Consider the following 20698-nt stretch of genomic DNA (forward strand, 5'->3'; position numbering starts at 1 on the left):
TCATTAGAAACAAAGCAACAACATGGATGAGTAACAAACAAAGGTCCATTCATATCCGCAATGATTTTTCAATGGATCGGAGGAGGAAAATGATTTCTGGCGATTGTGTGTTCTTTGAGTCTGCTGAGAATCAATATTTTGACTCAGCTTCTTCTCCTGTGTTTCCACTTGGAGGAGAGAGTAATTTTCTACTGAACTTTGGAATAATTTAATTCTATAGTTTACTTATAAACATGGGTTGTAGTTTATGACTCTTATCTAGAGAGGGGCAGGGGAAGGGAGGTTGGTGTGTGTGTTCATGCATGGCACAGACAGGCCAGGATTCACACCTTAGTGTTAATCAGTCCTTTTGTTGATACTTTTCTATATAAGAAACAATCAAATATCATTAGACAGAGCCTATATTCTCCAGTTTACTGGTGTCCATTGGTTGATCCTCTGGAGCTGACCCTTTGACCTTTGGTCTGGTTCTGTGTCGTTCGGATATGCTAAAAGCATGGTCTGTTTGTGAGAGAAGGGTCCTTTGTCTCTGTTTCCTATCAATTTGATAGTTTGATGGTGGGAAGAGTCGCAAAGTGTCAATTGTGGGTCCGTAACTCTGCATGTCCTTACAATGAACTTCCTTAGTGGCTTGTGACTGATGCCAGGCCAGGTATGTACGCTACACTGGTCCCTGAGGGGAAGAACCGTCCAGGACGTCCTCATCATGGTCTCTTTCTCCCCACACCGTCATTGTGTGTTCAGTATACAGTATGCTAAATGTTCAATGGCATTCATTATCATTTAAATCAATCATTTATTTTTTTTAAAAACCTTTTGATTTATTTTATCTTTTTCGAATCAAATATCTGGGACATGATGTATTCAATGAAAATAGCTGGGTTCTGTGACAGCTACATTTGTGGACATTGAAATTCTGCAATGTTGAGGAAAAATTGTCGAAATGTTTCATAACAAAGAGTCACACCATGCAGCCTGAAAGAATTTGCGTATGAAAGCCTAATGATGATCATGTGAGTACAAACTACCAATAAACAGTTTTACTGACATCATGTAAAGTAATTTCATAGAGTTCTAACTTCCTAATGATGATGAACCCACATCACATTTAGTGTCCTTCACTCCACATGCTGTACATGCGGTACATCTTACAGGAACAGCTCATTATTTTGGCTGTTACAAATTACATATGGCTCAGCTTGGCCGAAAATAGTCTACTGGATTCAACTTTTCTTGGAGAAACATGACCTGGACCAGAATCTTCACAGGCAATATCTTTGATCTTAACTTTTCTGCTTGATAACACAAACCCTGAGTGCCCAGAGAAAAAGAAAACTACACAGTCCAAAAGAACACAGTACAATAGCTCTTCAATATCCTAGCCTCATTTCAGACCATGATCCTTCCTCTGAATACCCAGTTTCTTCTTTATCTGGAGCATCAGAAACTTTTCTTGGACGGTTCCTGGGTTTTTCTGCAATAGGCTCTGTCATACTCCTACTTGCTGGAGCTGCTCCATCTCTGTCCCTATGTCCAGATGTCTACTGTGTACATATAAACAACAGAACACCCTTTCCAGCTCTGGTAAACTTGCTGGTTGATGCAAAACACATGACTACTGTTGCGCAGGGTGGGAAAGTCACCACAGACTTCAGATTCAAAACTCTATTCTACCAGCACCGTGTGAACTCATTTGGCAAAGACTTGAATGTAACATATATTCATTTTTATTCAAAGCACTCTCAGCTTTAAGTCATTTTATTTCTACTTGGCAGTATATTTATCGAATGGACTCCTACTTTAGCTAGAAGGCCAGGTCTGTCTGGGATTTAGACTGGTTTGTCTGAGTGTTTCCTTCCTCTCCGTCCCATAGGTGTGCTCAGTCACCATAGCAACCATTTGCTGTGCAGTCGCTAGCCAGAAGTTGAAAAAGCTGACTTTGATAGGCTAATTAGACTGTTTAACTCCAGGCTGATTTTACTGTTGGCCATGTTGTCTTCTCCACAGTGTGGCAGATCAACACAGGTCTCACAAATCATATTAACAGGGTCAGGTCAGGATTGTAGTCTATTGGACATGGATGAAAGTCCATGTGATGTTCACATGACTCTGTGTGTGTGTGTCTGTGATTTGCTACTGCCATCAATACTTTAACTGGTGATATTAGCACCTCTGACTGAGGTGGCATAGGAGTATCAACACCACAAATACTATCAACAGATGTTTTCTGTCTGTCTTTGCATGAAAAATAGGTGAGACGCAGAATCTCTAGATCATGTGATGCAGCTGGGAGGTGTACATCAGTGAGTCCACTCTAACCTGTTAACATGGGCATTGAAATAAAAACCAAGATGTTCCACACACATGCCACAAGCACGTCACAGACACATGCCACACAGCCAGTGTGTTCCTTTGCACAAAACAATTGTGTAAGCTTTTTTTTGTATGTTGTCAATGTGTTACTGTTCCATGAGTTTAAAAGATCAGCAGTGTCAGCTACTGTACTGACTTGAGGTCAGAGAGAAAAAAATTCCCACACCCCTGTATTAGTATTGTATTGTATACTGTATATGTGACATTTTGTCCTTGAGTACATTTGTTGGTGTGGGAGTTTGTCTCTACACTACACACAAACCATCAAGTGGATGTTGAGAAGCTCACCTGTAGTAGATGACAGGAGGGTTGGCTTTTGCAGCACAATGGAATTTGACCACACTCCCCTCTAGAACAGGCTGACGCTCAACGGTGAGGTTGACAATGGGTGGGTCTGAGAGAGGGGAGATCAGGAGAGGATGAAGGACGAAGCAGCATCGTTTTGAAGTCTCTTAAAAAAAGTCTTACACAAGTCTGTCCAAATTCGATGCTTCAGAGTGGAATCTTCAGAGCTGTGATCATATCATCTATTCATTTCCTACCGGGGTATACAATTGTCTTCAGTTCACCAAAAAAAAAAAAAAAAAAAAAAGGCATGAAGACGGATTACACAGGATTCTGACCAAACGAAGACATCGAAGCAGAGACAATTTTAAACTATACATTAAAAACAATTTATGTCTGTGGCTTAAATCTGATCTGTCACTTTGAAGAGTTAAAGGTTCACTCTGCATGATTTTCCTAAAAAAATAAATGTATCTTATCTGCAGAGCCTCTGCCTTCTTCCTGTGTTTTCCTATTGTCTTCTTATTTTACTGTTCAGGGTGTTTCTGGGCTGCAACCTTAGAAACCCTTAACCAGTAACAGTGCACAGGGTGTGAGGTCACCTGGTAACATCAGGCTTTTGTCAGCAATGGGTAAAATCGGCATTCACACCCGGGTCAAATGACTCTGCAGGTGTTTATTGGCTCAGCAGTGATGTAAACACAACACTCCGCGCGAACTCGCTAATTTTCATCCCTTTTCCTATTCTAATGTCTTTCACAGCACAAACACTGTAAACACACCTGTCACCTTCCCAACATTGTGCTGTTAAACCAGAAATACCGCAGCTATACCTTCCTGATAGTGAGCTGCAGCCACGAAATAAGCTTTAAAACAAACGATTACCAATTGAATTGTCTTACAGGAGCACCAACCTGTGGAGTTTGCACGGTGGCTAGCAGCTCACTCTTTCTCCACTGTGTCTCTGTGTGTGTGTGGTCTGCTCGTGATGACATTGCTTGCAGTTGTGTGTCCTTAGTAACTAGGTAACTGTGGCCCAGGGACAGTGATGAGCAGCACAGGGGCGGACTTTAAATACAACTCTGAGTCCTGCCACATCCAGAAATACTTGGATGACACAGCTATTGTGGTGCGTATCAGGAACAGCCAAGAAGAGGAGTACAGGGATCTGACGATGGCCTTCAGTGAATGGAGCGACAAAAACGGCCTCCTTCTGAACACCTCCAAGACAAATGAGTTGGTTATCGACTTTCAGGGGTCTAGGCCCACCCTTCAGCCAGTCAACATTCGAGGGAAGGACATTGAGGTGGTGCACACTTATAAATACCTAGGTGTGCACCTGGACAGTAAACTGGACTGGTCCCTGAACATGGATGTCATCTACCAGAAGGGGCAGACCTGGCTCTTTTTCCTCAGGAGGCTCAGGTCTTTTGACGTCTGCAGTGAAATGCTGCACGTTTTATCAGTCACTGGTGGCTAGTGTACTCTTTTATGTTGCAGTCTGCTGGGGCAGCAGTATGTCCGACATGAACACAAAGAGACTGGACAAGCTTGTCAAAAGGGCTGGGTCTGTGCTTGGCTGGAGTCTGGACTCACTTAGGACTGTTGTGGAGAGACGTATGCAATGTAAGATAGTGGCCATCTTGGACAATACCAACCATCCTCTCCACAACATTCTGGCAGGACAGAGAAGCAGCTACAGCTGCAGCAAACGTCTCATCTCACTGCGCTGCAGAACAGAGAGGTTCAGGAGATCCTTTGTCCCCACTGCCATGAGGCTATACAACACCTCAGGCAAAGGAAGTGGACTAATCTAATTATTATTGTTTATTTATTATCAACTGTTATTATTATTATTAACAATGAGCTAATGGACACTTGGATTTCTCCTAGGGGAAAAATAAAGTATCTATCTATCTATCTATCTATCTATCTATCTATCTATCTATCTATCTATCTATCTATCTATCTATCTATCTATCTATCTATCTAGACCGAACAGAAAGGCAAACTCGACTGGCAGTGGAAAACTGGTCAATCAGCTTTTTTTAATGGGCTTACCCATATTTAAAAAACCTGCTTATACCTGCTAATTTTGGTGAAAAAAGTTTATATGTCAAAGTAGAGAAACCAACCGTCAACAGAGGAGGAGACACCACTTATCCCCCACCTACAATGCTGTCCTTTCTTCCCTTCCCGAGAGATTTAACAACCATTCACACTTGACCTCAGGTGACTCCAATGACTGTCATTACATCAGACAAACACTAATGAACCAGCTGACATCAATGGTCTTGATAACAACCCCACAGAGGTTAAATGCCTGGGTCTCCTCACCAGTCAGTCAGAAATGAAGAAGCCTGAAGCGGCCTTGTAGTCCTCTTTGTCTTTGTAAAGGACTTCAGTTTAATTTCTTGTCAATAATTAGGGTTAGGGCTGTTCATATTTGCCTGTTGTTCATATGGCTGTGGTTTTTAGTTCCCTCCACCATAACTGCAGGGGAAAAAATTAATTCACCTACTTCATGTGGTGATGACACGAAAAGTGTTTATTACACACTTACACAGATGGATGATTTTGGTTACCTCTCATATTTCAGCTTAAATCACAGGGCTTGAGCCCAGGCCTCCAAACAGTCAGCATACAGCTATACGGCCTCAGCCCAAGGTTCCCAAGCTGCCCGGCACCACAGAGCCTCAGCTGCCCAGTGACCATGAGCTTCAGCTGCCCAGTGACCATGAGCCTCAGCTGCTCAGCACCACGACTGATGTCCAGCCAGATCCTGAGTTGGCCATGTGTGCCAACGTCCTGTCGGCTTGTGCTAACCCATGCAAGTCTTTGGGACAGTGAATAGCAATGAGTTCTGAGATCTCAGGTCATATTGTGAAACACAAGCAGGACTCATAAATACCAACAGGGAGAAGGCTGCAACTTTAAAATGGCCTTGTAAACAAATGTTCTTGTGTTTGGATGACTGTATGAAGAGTGAAATAAAAAGCACATGTAGCTTTTATTGTCTAACACTGTCGCTGGCTGAGGGTGTAACATCTGTAATCCTCATCCGTTTGATTGACAATGTGTTCTTGTGCTTCCCCCACCTCTCTGCAGACTTCACTGTAAACTGACACCGACTTCTTCCTGTGGTTATTTTACATCATCAATGAGAGTTCTCACATAACTAAGAAGGTATAAATGACTTGGTTTCAGTCGGTGTCTGATGAGGCAGAAAGTCATTAAGACAGAGCATGTTTCATCTTTTGTAAATAACTGAATTATTTGTTTTTTACTCACGCTGAATGTCAATTGTGACAGTAGCATCTTTTCCGTTGGGGGCTGCTTTGTTTGATGCTCGACAGGTGATCTGCTGACCTGACTCAATGTTGTGGGGCAGCAGGTAGAGTGTGCTAACTGTGCTCTCCCTCTTACCATCCCGCAACAAGGTCTGAGGAATCAAAACAAAGGAGACAACATTTTGAAAATTCATGTTCATGTATTATCCATAAGAGTATAATTTCATCAACACTGAAATAAACACAGGGCTTGGGTAATGGTCTGTTTGACTATGAGTTCACGATTGTATTTATTCATGAAGGATTTGGATCCTTTAAACAGTTGAATTAAGTTCTTGTTTCTTGCGACCCTACATTCACACCTGTAGCTGCTCAGACTAAACAGTGCCGACCTCAGAGGAGCTCATGATGACTGAGGTCTTTGTATTCCTTATTTTCTGTAACAATACAACTGATCTAAACTATCTTTTATTCAGATGTTTCTTTAAAATTTGCATAATTTTGAAAAATTGTTTGTGGCATTTACCAGAGCTCAAGTGATTTACAACTAGATAATGACCAGACAGTCAGGTATCATTTGAGTAAGGATACAGAATATATGGATATTAAATATATGTATCTGTAGATGTAAAATACTGATGGCCCGAGAAGCCTGTTAAAACATCCTAGACAGGTTTCTAGGGAGATTAAACTGAAACACAAAAAGGTCCATGAGAAATCTGAAAAGCAGGTTGAAGAACCTCAGGTGAGGAGAGAATGTTTCACTCCAGAAAAGACTCACAGACTGTAGATGAAGAGCAGAATGAAGAAGATGTAGAGGAAATCCAGATGTTTAACATCACCCTGTCCTCAATTCTGAACAGTCTCCCTGTCCCTGCTGCTGAGAAGCCCCCTCATAGCATGATGCTTCCCCCACCATGCTTCACCATAAGGATGGTATTAGCCAGGTGATGAGCAGTGCCTGGTGACACATCACAGCGGTGCAACTAGACTGTCCCATTTGAAAGGCTCCCTGCTCCCTTATGGATTATTGAGCGTAGCCTTTTTATCCATTAAAATGAAATGTACAGCACAAAGTGTGGAAAAAGTGAAGTGGTCTGAAGACCTTCTGAAGCCACTGTAAGCATCAACACAATAGTAATATGTTAATTTCCCTATTATGGAAAATGTCTGACAAGTTGTCATTGACAACAATGATCTCAGGATCAACTCCTCTGACCCAGTTAACAGTCAGCCACTCTGTTCTGTTCAGAAACACTACACAACAGGGTGCACACGTGTTGAATAGATACTTTTTGTTAAGTAAATTCTCACGTTGCATATGAACTGTAACATTGAAGAGAAAACTATTTTGCTAAATATGTTTCAGTATTTTGTAGATCAAGAGGTCATTACAGTTTGACCCTGTAGCAACATTTGGAATTTAAAACTGATAAAACCTTAAATCTCAGTGTTGTTCCAGTTCATCTTCACACAACACCCACTGTCAGGGCACTGGACAGTTTTCATAAGATCTAACACTGGTGACACTGCCCAGTGGTCTCAGCAGGGAGGGATGGCTTCATGTCATACCTTTGAATACACGGCTCCATTCAGGACTATACCATTGCGGATCCAGATGATGGATGCAGCAGGTTTGGCACTGTCTGCGTGGCATGTGAGGTTGAGTTGGTCACCAGCCTGTAAAGTCACCACCGGGGCCCCCACTATCACTGGGTTGTCAGGAGCAACTATGGAGGAGCTACAAGTTAGATCCTGGTGTGTGTATTTCATGACTTTCTTCATAAAACCAATACCAATACATTCATGTGCTAACAAGTTCCCAAATATCACAACAAACACACTCAAATAGATAAAGATTCACTTGATGCTGCAACAGATCTATTATAGTTTCGTGTTGTTACTTTAAGCTCTTCTGCATGAATCTGTCTACTTCTTCATGATTTCAATAAGTGAGATGTTATCATACGTGTCAGTGAAGAGTGGAGCTAGGACCCACCAAACACAGTGAGGTGGGCAGGTCGTGATCTGATAGCTGCCTGGATGGCCTGGCACTCGAAGACAGCATCATCTTGAATCTCTGTTCTCTGGATCAAGAGGTGATATTCTCCTTTCCTGAGATCTCCAATAATGTTATACCGTGGGTAACCTGCAAAGAAATGAGAGCACAATGTTTGGAGAAGCAATCTGTCATGTGTTGCCCTTTCATCACATTCATATGTGCACAGGGATTCACAAACACACAAGTCATTGGCTACTGTTGGGACTCATCATTCAAGAGACCAGATGTTTCTTTGCTCCACTGGACAAAGGAACTCAGACTCCACAGTTCTTCACTGTTCACACCTGGGGACGACCCTTTCCCCCACGGACCTTACTGGCCAGCCAGTGTGGGTCAGCGGGTGACATGTGACCCCCAAGGGTGTCACCAAACAAAACCAGATCTCTTGTCCCTCCTCTCTCGTGTCCCTGTCATGTCCACACTGATGATCAATTTCAGTTGTTTACACCCCCAGATATTTTTAGTTTGAAATAGAAAGTAACTGAATGATTAATAATGCTTTAATTTACTAACATCATTGCATCACCAACATGTTTGACTCTCTTTTGATTTATTTCTCTTAGTGAAGTAGATATTACCTGACAGATCCCTGTTAACACCCAGGGCCATGCCATCACGCAGCCATAGCACCATGCCATTGTAGCCGGGGATGGAGCAGGGCAGGGTGACTGGCTGGCCTGCCACCACCACCAAGTCTGTGGGTTGTTGGGTGAACACAGCAGAGCTTCCTGGGGGGGGGGCAAACAAAGTGAAGTAATGAGTCCAACTTGTACAATAAACACCAGCAGACACAAATTAGAAAACAAATGGTACACACAAATCTAATCAGCAAAATACCCAAGCAGCTCATTTCTCTACAATAATACTGATATTTGACTGGGACATCCCTCAGAGAAGGCGACATGAGATTTTCAACATCTCGGAAATATCATAAAATAAAATAGCTGTAACTAGTCTGTGATCCACTGAGTGTTTTCATGTTGTTTATTTCAACCTCATGTCTGTGTTGTAAGGTCAGAGCCAATATCTACCATGTAACCATACTGCCATCTAGTGCCTGGGCTGAAGTCTGTCATTTCCTCTTCTCTGCAGGATTATTTATTATTCGTGATCAAATATCCATTCCTTTATTAATAGTGCCTCTTTTTTGGTGAAGTAACTGCTTGTATTCTGTTCACTGTGAATGTTTCTCCTGCTCAGATGATGGATCCTTTCCTGTCACCAGCCATTAGTTTCTCTATCTTTTTCATCTAATGTTTCATTGGTCCGGGTGGAAGATCCACGCGTTTGTGAACTTCAGATTCAGCAATTCAAAAGTTCATAAAGGAAAGTACAGCACATTATTAAAGATGAAACCAGTGGTTTTAAACTTTTAGGCTCCTGACATCTTACAAAAAGCAGTGTAGTTGACGTGCAGATAAAACCGTACATGGAGTAGTTCAAACCAGCTCTACCTCTAGCAGCTACAAGAGTAACATGCTGCTGACACACCCTCTGAATGATTCAGAGTGACCAAATTTTACTTTAATACTTATACTACATCTGATACTTTTGCTTTAACTTCAGTAGGATTTTCATGCAGGACCTTTACCCATTATGGAGTATTTTTACTTTGCTGTATTAATACTTTTATGTACCTTTTAAGTATCTGAATTCTTCCAACACTTGTTGGAAGCTTTCTATCAGAACAGCTTCATGAGGTGAAGCTGATTGAGAGCTCAGAACTTGAAAGACTGGGCAAAACTAGGAAGGAACTGCAAGGACAAAACAGTCCCCCTGTTGAGTAGGCCTACATAAGACAGTGTAGAACAGGTGTCCTCTATTTGATTTGGGACAGAAGAGAAGGCAAAAAAGAATGATCAGGGAGGGCCAATAGTAAAGACATCTGTCACACTAAATATTGAGGGAACCCAGGAGCCACTTGCTGATCAGTTACACACACACCTGAGCAGGTTCAACAAGCATTTCTTCAGTATTAAGCAGCAGTATGCCTACAGCTTTGAGCTGAGGAGGAGCATGGCTTCTCACATAGAGACACACAGAGAACTTCACTTTGCATGTACAGCTCTGAAATCCAAGCAGTGAACTTTGGATCATTTGAGCAGCAGGCAACAGTGCATATAGAGAAGTTGTTTATGTAGGTGGGCACTACCCACTTCAGCACAATACACCTCCCATATAGGTAGCATCTGAACCCTGCATCAGCTTATGTGCAGGCGACATACATTTCATACATACTGCACGTTTCTGTCATACACTTTCTAGTGATGGAAAGCCAGGTCCCATTCACAATCAATAGCAGCCGTTGCTGTCCCTGCTTTTTGAATCCATACTGTATGTGTGAATGCCGTGTTAGTTAATATTGCTTTGCACAGGTAATGTTGCCACCTGAAAACTGAACAGAGTGATTTTAAATATTTCTTAAGTCTATTGTAATTTTCCATTCCACATGCTCCTTATCCCCCTGTTGTAGTGCCCCTGTTTAGTCTTCCCTCCTCAGACCTTGACTACAATGTGTTAGCATGTTTTATATTCCTTTTCACTGGCACTTTACATAAAGAAGTGTGGTGATGACTTGCCTCTCTGTGGCTTTCTTTCTGTATGTTTTTTCCAAAGACCTAAATCTCAACTGGATCCTTAGAGGTCTGCATGGCTGTCATACTCTACAATGATCTTTGCAGATGAATGAAGCAGTCAGTTATTGTTTAGCAGTGTATCATGGATGATTGATTATCTATCTATCTATCTATCTATCTATCTATCTATCTATCTATCTATCTATCTATCTATCTATCTATCTATCTATCTATCTATCTATCTATCTGCCTCCCTTGTGTCTATTTAGTCTCTTTGCTCCCCTTTGTCTGGGTCGGTTCGTCTGCGGTTGTTATCCCCTGTCTACCAGTTAAGTCCTTGTCGTCCTCGAGCTTTGGCTTTGTGTTTAGTCCCCAGTGTTCATCCTGCTTCCTATTCAGTTGGTTCACCAGTTTTGTAAGTTGTTTTGTTAAATAAACATTTTTGGACTCCCATGTGTTGGCTGCATTTGGGTCCAGCCCTATGTTAAAACGTGACACAATCTGCTAGTAAATAAACTAGAGTTCTCATGTGAATATGCTCACAAAACTGAAGAGCACTTCTTGATTAAGTTTTATACACATCTCGAGATCAACATTACACTCAACACAATGTTTGCTTTCAGTTTGTAGGGGAATTGATTCTCTCATTGACTTGTGGATTTTTGAAACAGAATGAAGCTTCTGAGGGCCACTCAATTCCCGTACCTACCACAAAGATTGAAACAAGTTTGACAGCTTTATGCTGCAGTGGTTTGTCCACCTTTCTTTCACGGAGCTCTATACAGAGTGCAATACACTAAAGCAGTACAATAAACTACTCAGAGTACTTTATTGTACAATTTAGGAATGATGGCATCAAGATGGGACTGGGATTGCTGGATGAACAGATCAGAAGCAGTTTACAGCAGGAGTTGAGAAAGCAAACTGGGGACAAACGAGAAATATAAGGAAGGGGACAACAGCATGAACACAGGGGAGTGAGGGACAGGCAAAGCTGATACCTAACAGTTGTTTCATAGAGTCTGTCTTTAAAGGTATAATGTGTAAGATTGTGCTACTTGATCCACCTCCATAGGGGGCAACATTTCACCTCTTTGCCCCTGTCCAGTTAATCATATTGTTTTCCCTATGTTTCTTATAATTTATTATATGTGCATTTATTGTTGATAGTTAAACTGTTGTTGATAGCACTGAAACAAATTATGAGTACTTGTAATACAAACAGTATATTTTTATTTACATATAAAAATATGAAGGCAAGGGGATACTGCATGACACATGGGTGTTTAACACTTAAATTGTTGGTGAATGAACTTTTCTTAACACAGACCCTCCAGCAGGGTCAGCGATAGTTTTCCTCCCTCACAACACAGACTATCAAGTGTAAAAAAATGTCTGGTAAAATACAACTTCCTATCTGCCCTCACCTGTCAGGCAGTCTCAGAGCTGGTGGCTGCCTCAAGGTTTCAGTCTAAATCCATCAGTTGAACTTGGCTGTAAAGCAGAGTGGATAGGCACTTGGCTCAACACAGAGCTTGACATATCAGCGTGATTTATGCCACCGCTCTAAGTAGTGTCAAAGTGACTGGACACAAAGACATTTACAAAGACAAAGAGGACTACTACCGCTGCTGTGGATAAATGCAGGAGATATGGATCCTTTTAGTAGAGAAGATAAAGGCCACAGTGAATTATGATGAAAATTGTTGATTCAGAAAAACTGTTAGAGAATTGGAGCTCTGCTCAAGAATGAAGTGACATTCACAAAGTCACTGTTTCCCATCAATGTGAGAGTTTGATGTTATTAAAGGGGCAGTATCTCAGTATTTTAGTTTAAATAATTAAAAAATGACCGTTTTGTCGTATGTGTTGTGTTACAAAGATATCTACGAAAGTTAACATGCTAACCCGCTAGCTCCAGCCCATCCCATCTTACAATACCACTTTCTACCTCAAGAGGCGATAGATGTTGATAGATTTGTGTTTCTGGTTTTAAATTAGGTTGGACTGTTTGGTTTGACTATCAGTTCCATGTTTTACCTTGCTACAACAGGAGCTCCCTCCTGTTGTCTGTCGTACTGTGTGTTCTATGCATAGACTAAATAAAGATGGACATAGCCTCTGTGACGTCACTCATAGGTTTTTGAAGAGCAGTTTTGAAGCTCAGAGTGGGCTGGTCCGTCGTCGCCATCTCGCCAGTACGTGACTCCGCTGAATCCAAAAATGGGCAAACAGGAGGGGCGCGTGTGGAGCCGAGACTTCGGTAAATACCGGATTGTGACAAGCATACGCTCAACCAACTGTCACTCAAAGCATCACGCCCTCAATTATGCAGAACTTTAAGTCTTAATAAAATTCAATCAGGTGAGTTATATGTGATTGTTTCTGCTGTAAAATTGGCTATTTTAACATGGGAGTCTATGGGGATTGAGCGGCCATTAGCGCAGGTTTCGGTACTTCTGTGTTGGCTTCATTTTACAGCTTGGAAGGTTGCTGCTTGGTTCTATCCTACTTTGAGACTTGAGTTTCAGTGAATAAAGTGTGGCACATTTTTTAAAAAACATTGTTTCATTGAGAGCAAGGTAGAAATGATAATATTCAAACGAATTGCGGGTCTTTGCAAAATTGTTCGATCTTGATGTTTTGAGAAAGTGACAGCCCTAGTCCCAGTCCAGTCTAGAGTTATGGGTCTTTTATTGATAATGCAAAAACGATTTACTCAGTTGACAGCAGCTGAGTTGGTTTCACATAAGACTCCATCTTATAATTGAACATGAAGTAAAGATCCTATTCAAGTAGAAGCTCAAAGAAAACACTTGTCTGTACACTGACTTTTGATTCAATTATGTGAATGTGGTCTTTGACCTGTCTGATGTTAAATATGCACCAACACTAGCACACAACCCTCATCGTTAGTTTTTCCTAACTTGGCAGTGAATGAAACAGGTCAGATGTAATTTAGTCTAGGTCAGAAATTAATATTCAATCTTTTTGCTTCTTATTCATTATTTCTTCTTTTCATCTATAAGAAAACCCAGATTCAGGGATTGAAATGCAAATTGTTTGGCAGAATGAAGTCAAATCACAGTCCTTCAGGTATCGAGACAGAACACCAGAAGTTTAAACAAGCTGAGATAAAATAGTTGTTCTGTGTCTTCACACACCACCCACACACCTGATATGATTTGGACCTTAATATGTATCAGCTTGAGAGAAGCAGAAGAAAAGAGACAGGTGACCCAGTGACGTGAAGACAAAAAGGCTCTTTTCATGTGATGGCCTTCACTCAGCTTCAGGTCAACGCAACAATGAGCTTTACTGATACACTATTCATGCACAAGCAAAGATCAGGGTGACTTAGGAACAAAGATGTGTTTCAAATCAGTGACTCAAGTCATATGAGAGGGTCATCTAACATAATTTCTCTGTCAAATGTCTGAACACTCTCAGCTCTCACACTATGGAAACCATTTCCCTCTCCAGAAAGACGCTGGCAGGAAAATAGAGCCTGGTGAAAAGTGCATTTAGATATCAGCTAAAAAACATTCTGACTATTGACATGAAAATCAGGCAGCAGAGAAATAGCTAATGCTGTGAAGACTGATCTGAGGCACTTGTCTCCTTGGCAGCGTCTGCTTCAAACCATCTGTCTGAAAGCAGCTTATAACAATATGAACATTAATAGCGTTCACTGACTGACAGCCAACTGTCACTTACAGTCATTAAAGTTTCAGTGTGGGATTTCCTGCAGCTTCACTCGTAAGTTCAGGGCACATATTCTGTGTCATTGGTCCTGTAGAGGTGCACAAATAGAAGGCTTGGCCTCCAGCTGTGGTCATCATGAGCAAACAGAATATTCAACCATCAATAAATCACAGACCACCTTTCTGTCCTTCAGTAACTACTGATCAACATGTTGTTGTTAATATTTATTATTTCATGTTGTTGTGGTCCCACCTTATTACCTGCAGCAGGGGTGGGTAGATAAGCTGCTTTACCTCAGTTTTCACCTCTCTGTGGAAAACTTAAAGCCACCTCTGGTCAAACAGACAAGCCTGCTGAGTTTCATTCTCACTACCTGCAAAGACTACACCCACTGAACATCCATCAAAGTCTAAAGAACTGGTGCATGAAAAAAGTTTGTTCCCAGTGTTACCCACCTGGTGTGTAATTCTACTTATATCCAGTGTCTAGGTTCTATGAGGAGACTGGCATATAATGAAGCAGTGATGTAGCTTGTGACATTACTAAACCTCCTTCAAATAAGTCACACCAACAACTTATTTCTTGCTTTTTTGTGTTTGACTCTATTGTATTATTATTATGTATTATTGTATTATTGCTGTTTACCTGCATCTGAGTGATTAATAACCAACCATTAACTCAACATTTTTCCATTTGTATTCAACAAAGTAAAGTGAAACCATACAACTAAGACATAACTTTAACAAGTTCTCATATCATACTGACTGTTTTTTTCCCCTTATTTTTTTATTTTTATATAAACCCTAACAATCCTCAAAATAAACAATAACCAGAGTGCTAATTTGCTAATTATATATAAACTACTGAGCGCTCAATATAGTCACTGGTCGGCAACTCCGTAGCTTCTGTGGCTAATTAGCTAATGGCTAACTCACCTGGATACCTGATACAGATACTGCTGGGGACACCAGCTCCATGACTGTTGCAACACACTCGTCTCTCCTTTCTGTTGATTTCCTCGATACTCTTTACTCTCTTAAGTGGTAACCGTCATAGTAGTTATCGGCTAGATGTTGCCTTCATGTTGGTCTCTGTTTCCCTCCAACATAAAAAATGTGCCACTCCCACTTTAACTGCCATAGAAATATTTTATGTTGTCATTTGATATATTTGTTTACACGTTATTTATGTGATTTATTTGTGATTATATGATATATTTTCTTTAATTTGTATTGAATGTGCAAGACGTAGGAACTAAGTTTCAGCCTGTGTTGCACAGGACACTTTACGTTTTAACACTTATCTTCCGAAGACCACATGAAGAAGACTATTAGTTTGAGTTCTGGTAAAGTATAAGGTTATAGGGTGAAGCACTGCCGTTTTGGACTTTGTTTTGGTCCATTCATTCTCTCTTGGTCATATGCATATATGTATGAGCACAGACCTACACAAACAATCCACACACGTCTGTCAGATCTGTATTATTGCATCTGCATCAAACTGTACAAATGAATTGATATTAACATCATTAATATGCTAATAATATCATTAATATATCAGATTTTTTTACATCAAGATCCAAACTTTATTTCCTGAGAAATTGAATCTGTACTAAAATGTTATGGGTTCTTCCCTGGACCAGGTCCCATCTCTTCACCAAGCCTGGCACACACCAGTTCAGTATTTGTTGTGCAATCCTGCTGACAAACACACAAACAATCAAACAAACAGGGTGAAAACAGAACCACCACCAATATCCTGCATCCCCTAACTGTACTGATTACGACACCCCATGTTGTAAATATTGTACTTTTTATTGTAATTTGTTTTGATAAATAGTCATTATTGTTGTCTATGGTGCATCTCTGTTGTGTGTGCTTTTCTGCAGGTGCTGTCTGCCTCACAGTGAAGCACATTGTCATGTGGGATTTGTGCAGAGAAGCCTAATAATTTTAAATTATTGGCATAATGTTTATATCATGCAGATTATTTGACACTGATAACTGTTCCCAGCACCATGTTCTGTATGTATTCCCTGACCTGCGCCCACCTCGTCATCCCTCCCATCGCAAATGTACTTTGTGCTCTCGCGCATTTGTACATGTCCTCAGTCTTTTCATTCTTTGCTGCTGCCTGTAGTCTCAGAGAGAGAGGCAGAGGATTTAATTAATGAGGGACTCGTTGGCTGCAGAGCTTCATTAATCAGGTATTTAAGCAACTTGGAACTGGATCCAAAGTGGAATCTATCCCTGGTGGTTTCTAAAAAAATATCATTAAATCAGAAAAAAAAGAGAACATAACACCTGAGCTACTACTGCAGCATTCATGGCTTTGTCCCATTTAAAGAGGAACAGAATAAAGTACAGTGAAGACATCATCTGCAGCTTATTTATCAATATATTTCACTGTTAATGTAACACTCCCCATCCATGTACAGTATGAGGCACATGTATATAAAAAACATCAAACAATCATTCTGTGTACACAATTACTCTAGTTGTTGCCTCCAATTACAGTCCCTTTGCCAGACTTAGTCTTCATTTTAAAAAATGACCTGTCTTCCTCTGGGCAGATTGTTGCTTAAAAATGAAGAAGAAGAAGAAGAAGAAGAAGTAGAAGAAGAAGAAGAAGAAGAAGAAGAAGACGAAGAAGAAGACGACAACAACAACAACCTGAATGTATGATAATGGAGAAGTTGTCAATACCCTTATTACCTCATCCAAGGAGCTTCTGTTTTCAGCCTGTGTGATGGGACATATTCCAGAGAAACCCATGACAGTTTGGTGCGGATCTGGTCAAAGGTGACTCCAGGAATTTTTTTCATTTGACATTTTTGTTTATTTCTCAGGAGGTTGGTACAATTTGGTGCAGATCTAGATAATAATCCAGATCTGTGCAGTAGTGCAGTCACAGCACAGGTAAATGCATTAAATGAAGGGCACCACAGGAGAGAAAGGAAATCAGCCAAGCAATTATCCAACCATATGTAGCAGGGAGTGTTGAACATTGGTAGTCAAGTGTTAAAACTTTATAAATGCTGTCCCACTTCATTTTCAGATCAGATCATCAGATGTTATTTCCCTTTTGGTTGATGAGGAACTTTTCACATGCATCTTCAGCATCAACGTCACCTCAGAGAGCACAAAACTTCAGTTTTGATACAAGATTGTTTTTTGTACGTTGGACTATTAACAAGAAAAGTAAAATAAAATAAATAAATGTAAATTAAAAAATCTCTGTTTCTTTTTCGATTAATGCCTGACTTCCTCTTATGATATGATATGTTATTGATACACTGGTATATTAAAACATGCAAGCGCTCTAAACAGAGAGTCCAGTCACTACTTCATGACTTTGAGACTCGTTATTTGGGTCCTCTATGAGTGTTATGTTACCTAAAACTAAAGCCATATAATCTAATAAGACATAAATCCATAATCGCAAATGATTGACAACAAATAATCACAAAAACCCCAAATTGCAAGTAACCAAATAAAAGTAAGATCTAGTGATCAATACAACCAGGCTGTTCTCATCAGAGTCAAGTCACTGAGTGTGAGTGAAGTAGGCTGGTAACCAGAGTGTAAGCAACTGAGAAATGATAGCAAAGCAACTGCTCTCCTGGCTGTATCCAGTTTTTATACGACCAGACCAACCAATAATTCAAATAAACTTTGATTATTTGAATGTGGCATGTTTATGATTGGTCAAATGGACAAAGACAAAATAAAATACTTCTCAGTTATTTTTCAAATTTTGGGATGAAGCAGGATGATTCTGTGGATCTTTGGTGGGGCATTGCTTTTTTTAAATCTGCATCAGTTGTTCATAATAGTTTGTTCCTCACCAGACAAAAGGCCAAAAATACTCAGTAAGAAACTTAATGATAATTTATACACTTACTTCCAAAATATCATTAGTCTGACCTTAACAATTAGTAATTATTTTTAGTGTTTCTTTTTTATTCCAGTCGTGATCATATTGTTTACATTTCACCTTGTTGAATATAACTTTGTATGTTGCTATAACTATATTTACAGGCAGGCATCAACGTTTCTTCTCATATCATATTAAGTACTTTATTCATGGTTCTGATGATGTTGCTTATAATTAACAACTCTGCCTCTTTCACATGAACATGCGCGTATATAGCCAGATAAGTAAACTTAAGGTTATTAACATAACCCCAGTTCTTTGAGTAATATGGGTGAGATGTCTCACTAAGGGAGCATGCCTCACTGCGACCCTCAGAAGCAGCTATCTCATTACACCAATCCTAATTGGCTGGTAAAGTTTTTTTGCATGCCAGCATGTGTAACTGACGGGAGTGCAACGGTTGACATACCGTCCATCCTCACAAAGACATTATGACCCATGAGTGATGGAAGGAAATGTTTCAGGGAGAGAAACACTGCTGAGAGCTCTAAAAGGTTTATGAGATCGTTGGAGACCCTTGCTCCAGTGGCCTCTCATAGACCAGCCCTTGTATATACAGCCCCCGCCTGACAAACTTGCATCTGTAGTGACTACGTTCCTGGACAAGACGGAGCCCATGGGCCTCGGGTAAGGAAATATGGGGCTCTCCAGTGATGCAGCGCCATAACGCACTCCGATGTGATCAACACTCTCCATGCGCCATGACGCATGTGTTCCAGTCTGTGGGAAGCCACCCAACGCTGCAATTCCCTCATGTGGAGGCGGCCGAGATGGATTACGAGGATGGAAGAAGCCATCAGACCAAGTAGTCAAAGACATGATCTGAATTGAACAGATTTGCGTGGAGGAAAAAGTGTGAGGCACACTCTGAAAGTCTGTAATCTCTCCGCCGAGGCGAGCAGTGAAAGACACCGCGTCCAGAGACAATCCCAGAAAGATTACGCTCTGTGCCGGAGAAAGCATGCTCTTTTCTGCGTTTATCACGAAACCTAAATCAAGTAGGTGACGAGGTCCTCATAACAAATCCCCTGGAGAGCGAATCTGAGATACTTTCGGTGTGGGGGATAAATGGGAACATGGAAATAAGTGTCTTTCAGGTCGATGGAGGTGAACAAATCGTTTCGCAGAGATGCATGCGTGAGCATCCTGAATTTGAATTTCCTGAGAAATTTGTTCAGAGCCCATAGATCCAGGATAGGGCGCACCCCAGGCCTGGGAATGTGTCATGCCAGAGAACCAGGGAGGGAGGGACGACGGCGAACTGAAGTCTGTACCCCCGCGAGATAATGCACAAAACCCAGTGTAGCGTACATACCTGGACTGGCATCAGTCACAAGCTATGAAAGAAATTTATTGTAAGGACATGCAGAGTTACGGACCCAAAATTGACACTTTGTTACTCTTCCCAACATCAAACTATCAAATTGATAGGAAGCAGAGACTAAGGACCTTTCTCTCACAAGCAGACCATGCTTTTAGCATGTCTTGACACAGAACCAGACCAAAGGTCAAAGGGTCAGCTCCAGAGGATCAACCAATGGACACCAGGCAACTGGAAAACATGGGCAAAATCTCCAGTTTGAGTTTTAGACTCATATCTAATGATATTTGATTGTTTCCTATATAGGACAAGTAACACCAAAAGATCTGATTATCAATAAGGTGTGAATCCTGGCCTGTCTGTGCCACCTGTTTTCAGATACTATGGTGTCATTTTAAATATAAAATCACAACAGTCTATGGTTTTCAGAGTTCTCAGTCTGTTATGTTTCAGATGTTGACACTTTAATAGCAGCATGATAGGACAGGACTTCTGAGGCTTTAACAATACTTTCTCTCATCAGTGTGGGTGTCTTTCAAGATGAACACATACAACATAAGACAAAAGCTTTTCCAGCAAAGCCTTCTCAGCTCTCCTCCCACATGGTTTATCTCCTGGCTTATTCAGTGTTGCAGGAGCTTCTGATGGCAACAGTCCAGTACATGATCCTATTCACCGTGAGATACTTCACAGAAGCAAGCTTTACTCCAAAGCGTAATTTTGCTGTGAGTCAATGTGAAAACAATTGTAAAAAAACCCATTAATATCCACTCTGAATGATGAGATGTTTATTCTCAACATGCCAGGAGGTTTATACAAAGCCCACACATTCACTATTGTTGGATTTGAACAGACATGTCGAAGAGTGCAGTTTTCTTTCTTTTTGTTGCATTTGCTGAAAGCTTCGCCTTCAACACCTTGAAAACATTTTCTTTTTCAGTATTTATTTTCCATAACACAATGACAAGTACTCAGAGCAGCACAAATTCAGCCTGAAGGTAACATGAAACATGTGTGGCAAGTCACTGCTACAAATTTTTTCGAATTTCATCACGACACACGCCAAGACACCTGTTCAGTCTTCTGGGTCGTGCCTGTTCTCAGTATTTCATACAACTAACAGAATAAAAATTAAATGATTGTGGTTCAT

The 20698-nt window shown here is 40.8% G+C and overlaps 1 protein-coding gene across 1 annotated transcript in view; it reads right to left on the reverse strand.

The window, feature by feature from the left end:
• LOC130182040 (kin of IRRE-like protein 3) overlaps positions 1 to 20698 on the reverse strand; it is a 69491-nt gene that overhangs the window by 15114 nt on the left and 33679 nt on the right. The window contains exons 2-6 of the mRNA XM_056396571.1: positions 8589 to 8738; positions 7948 to 8097; positions 7521 to 7678; positions 5950 to 6100; positions 2662 to 2767 (exon numbers count right to left, since the gene is read on the reverse strand). Of these exons, the coding sequence (XP_056252546.1) occupies positions 2662 to 2767; positions 5950 to 6100; positions 7521 to 7678; positions 7948 to 8097; positions 8589 to 8738 (715 nt within the window). The remainder of the gene's footprint in view (positions 1 to 2661; positions 2768 to 5949; positions 6101 to 7520; positions 7679 to 7947; positions 8098 to 8588; positions 8739 to 20698) is intronic.

This window comes from Seriola aureovittata, chromosome 15 (assembly GCF_021018895.1).
Source record: "Seriola aureovittata isolate HTS-2021-v1 ecotype China chromosome 15, ASM2101889v1, whole genome shotgun sequence".
NCBI classification, from domain to species: Eukaryota; Metazoa; Chordata; class Actinopteri; order Carangiformes; family Carangidae; genus Seriola; species Seriola aureovittata.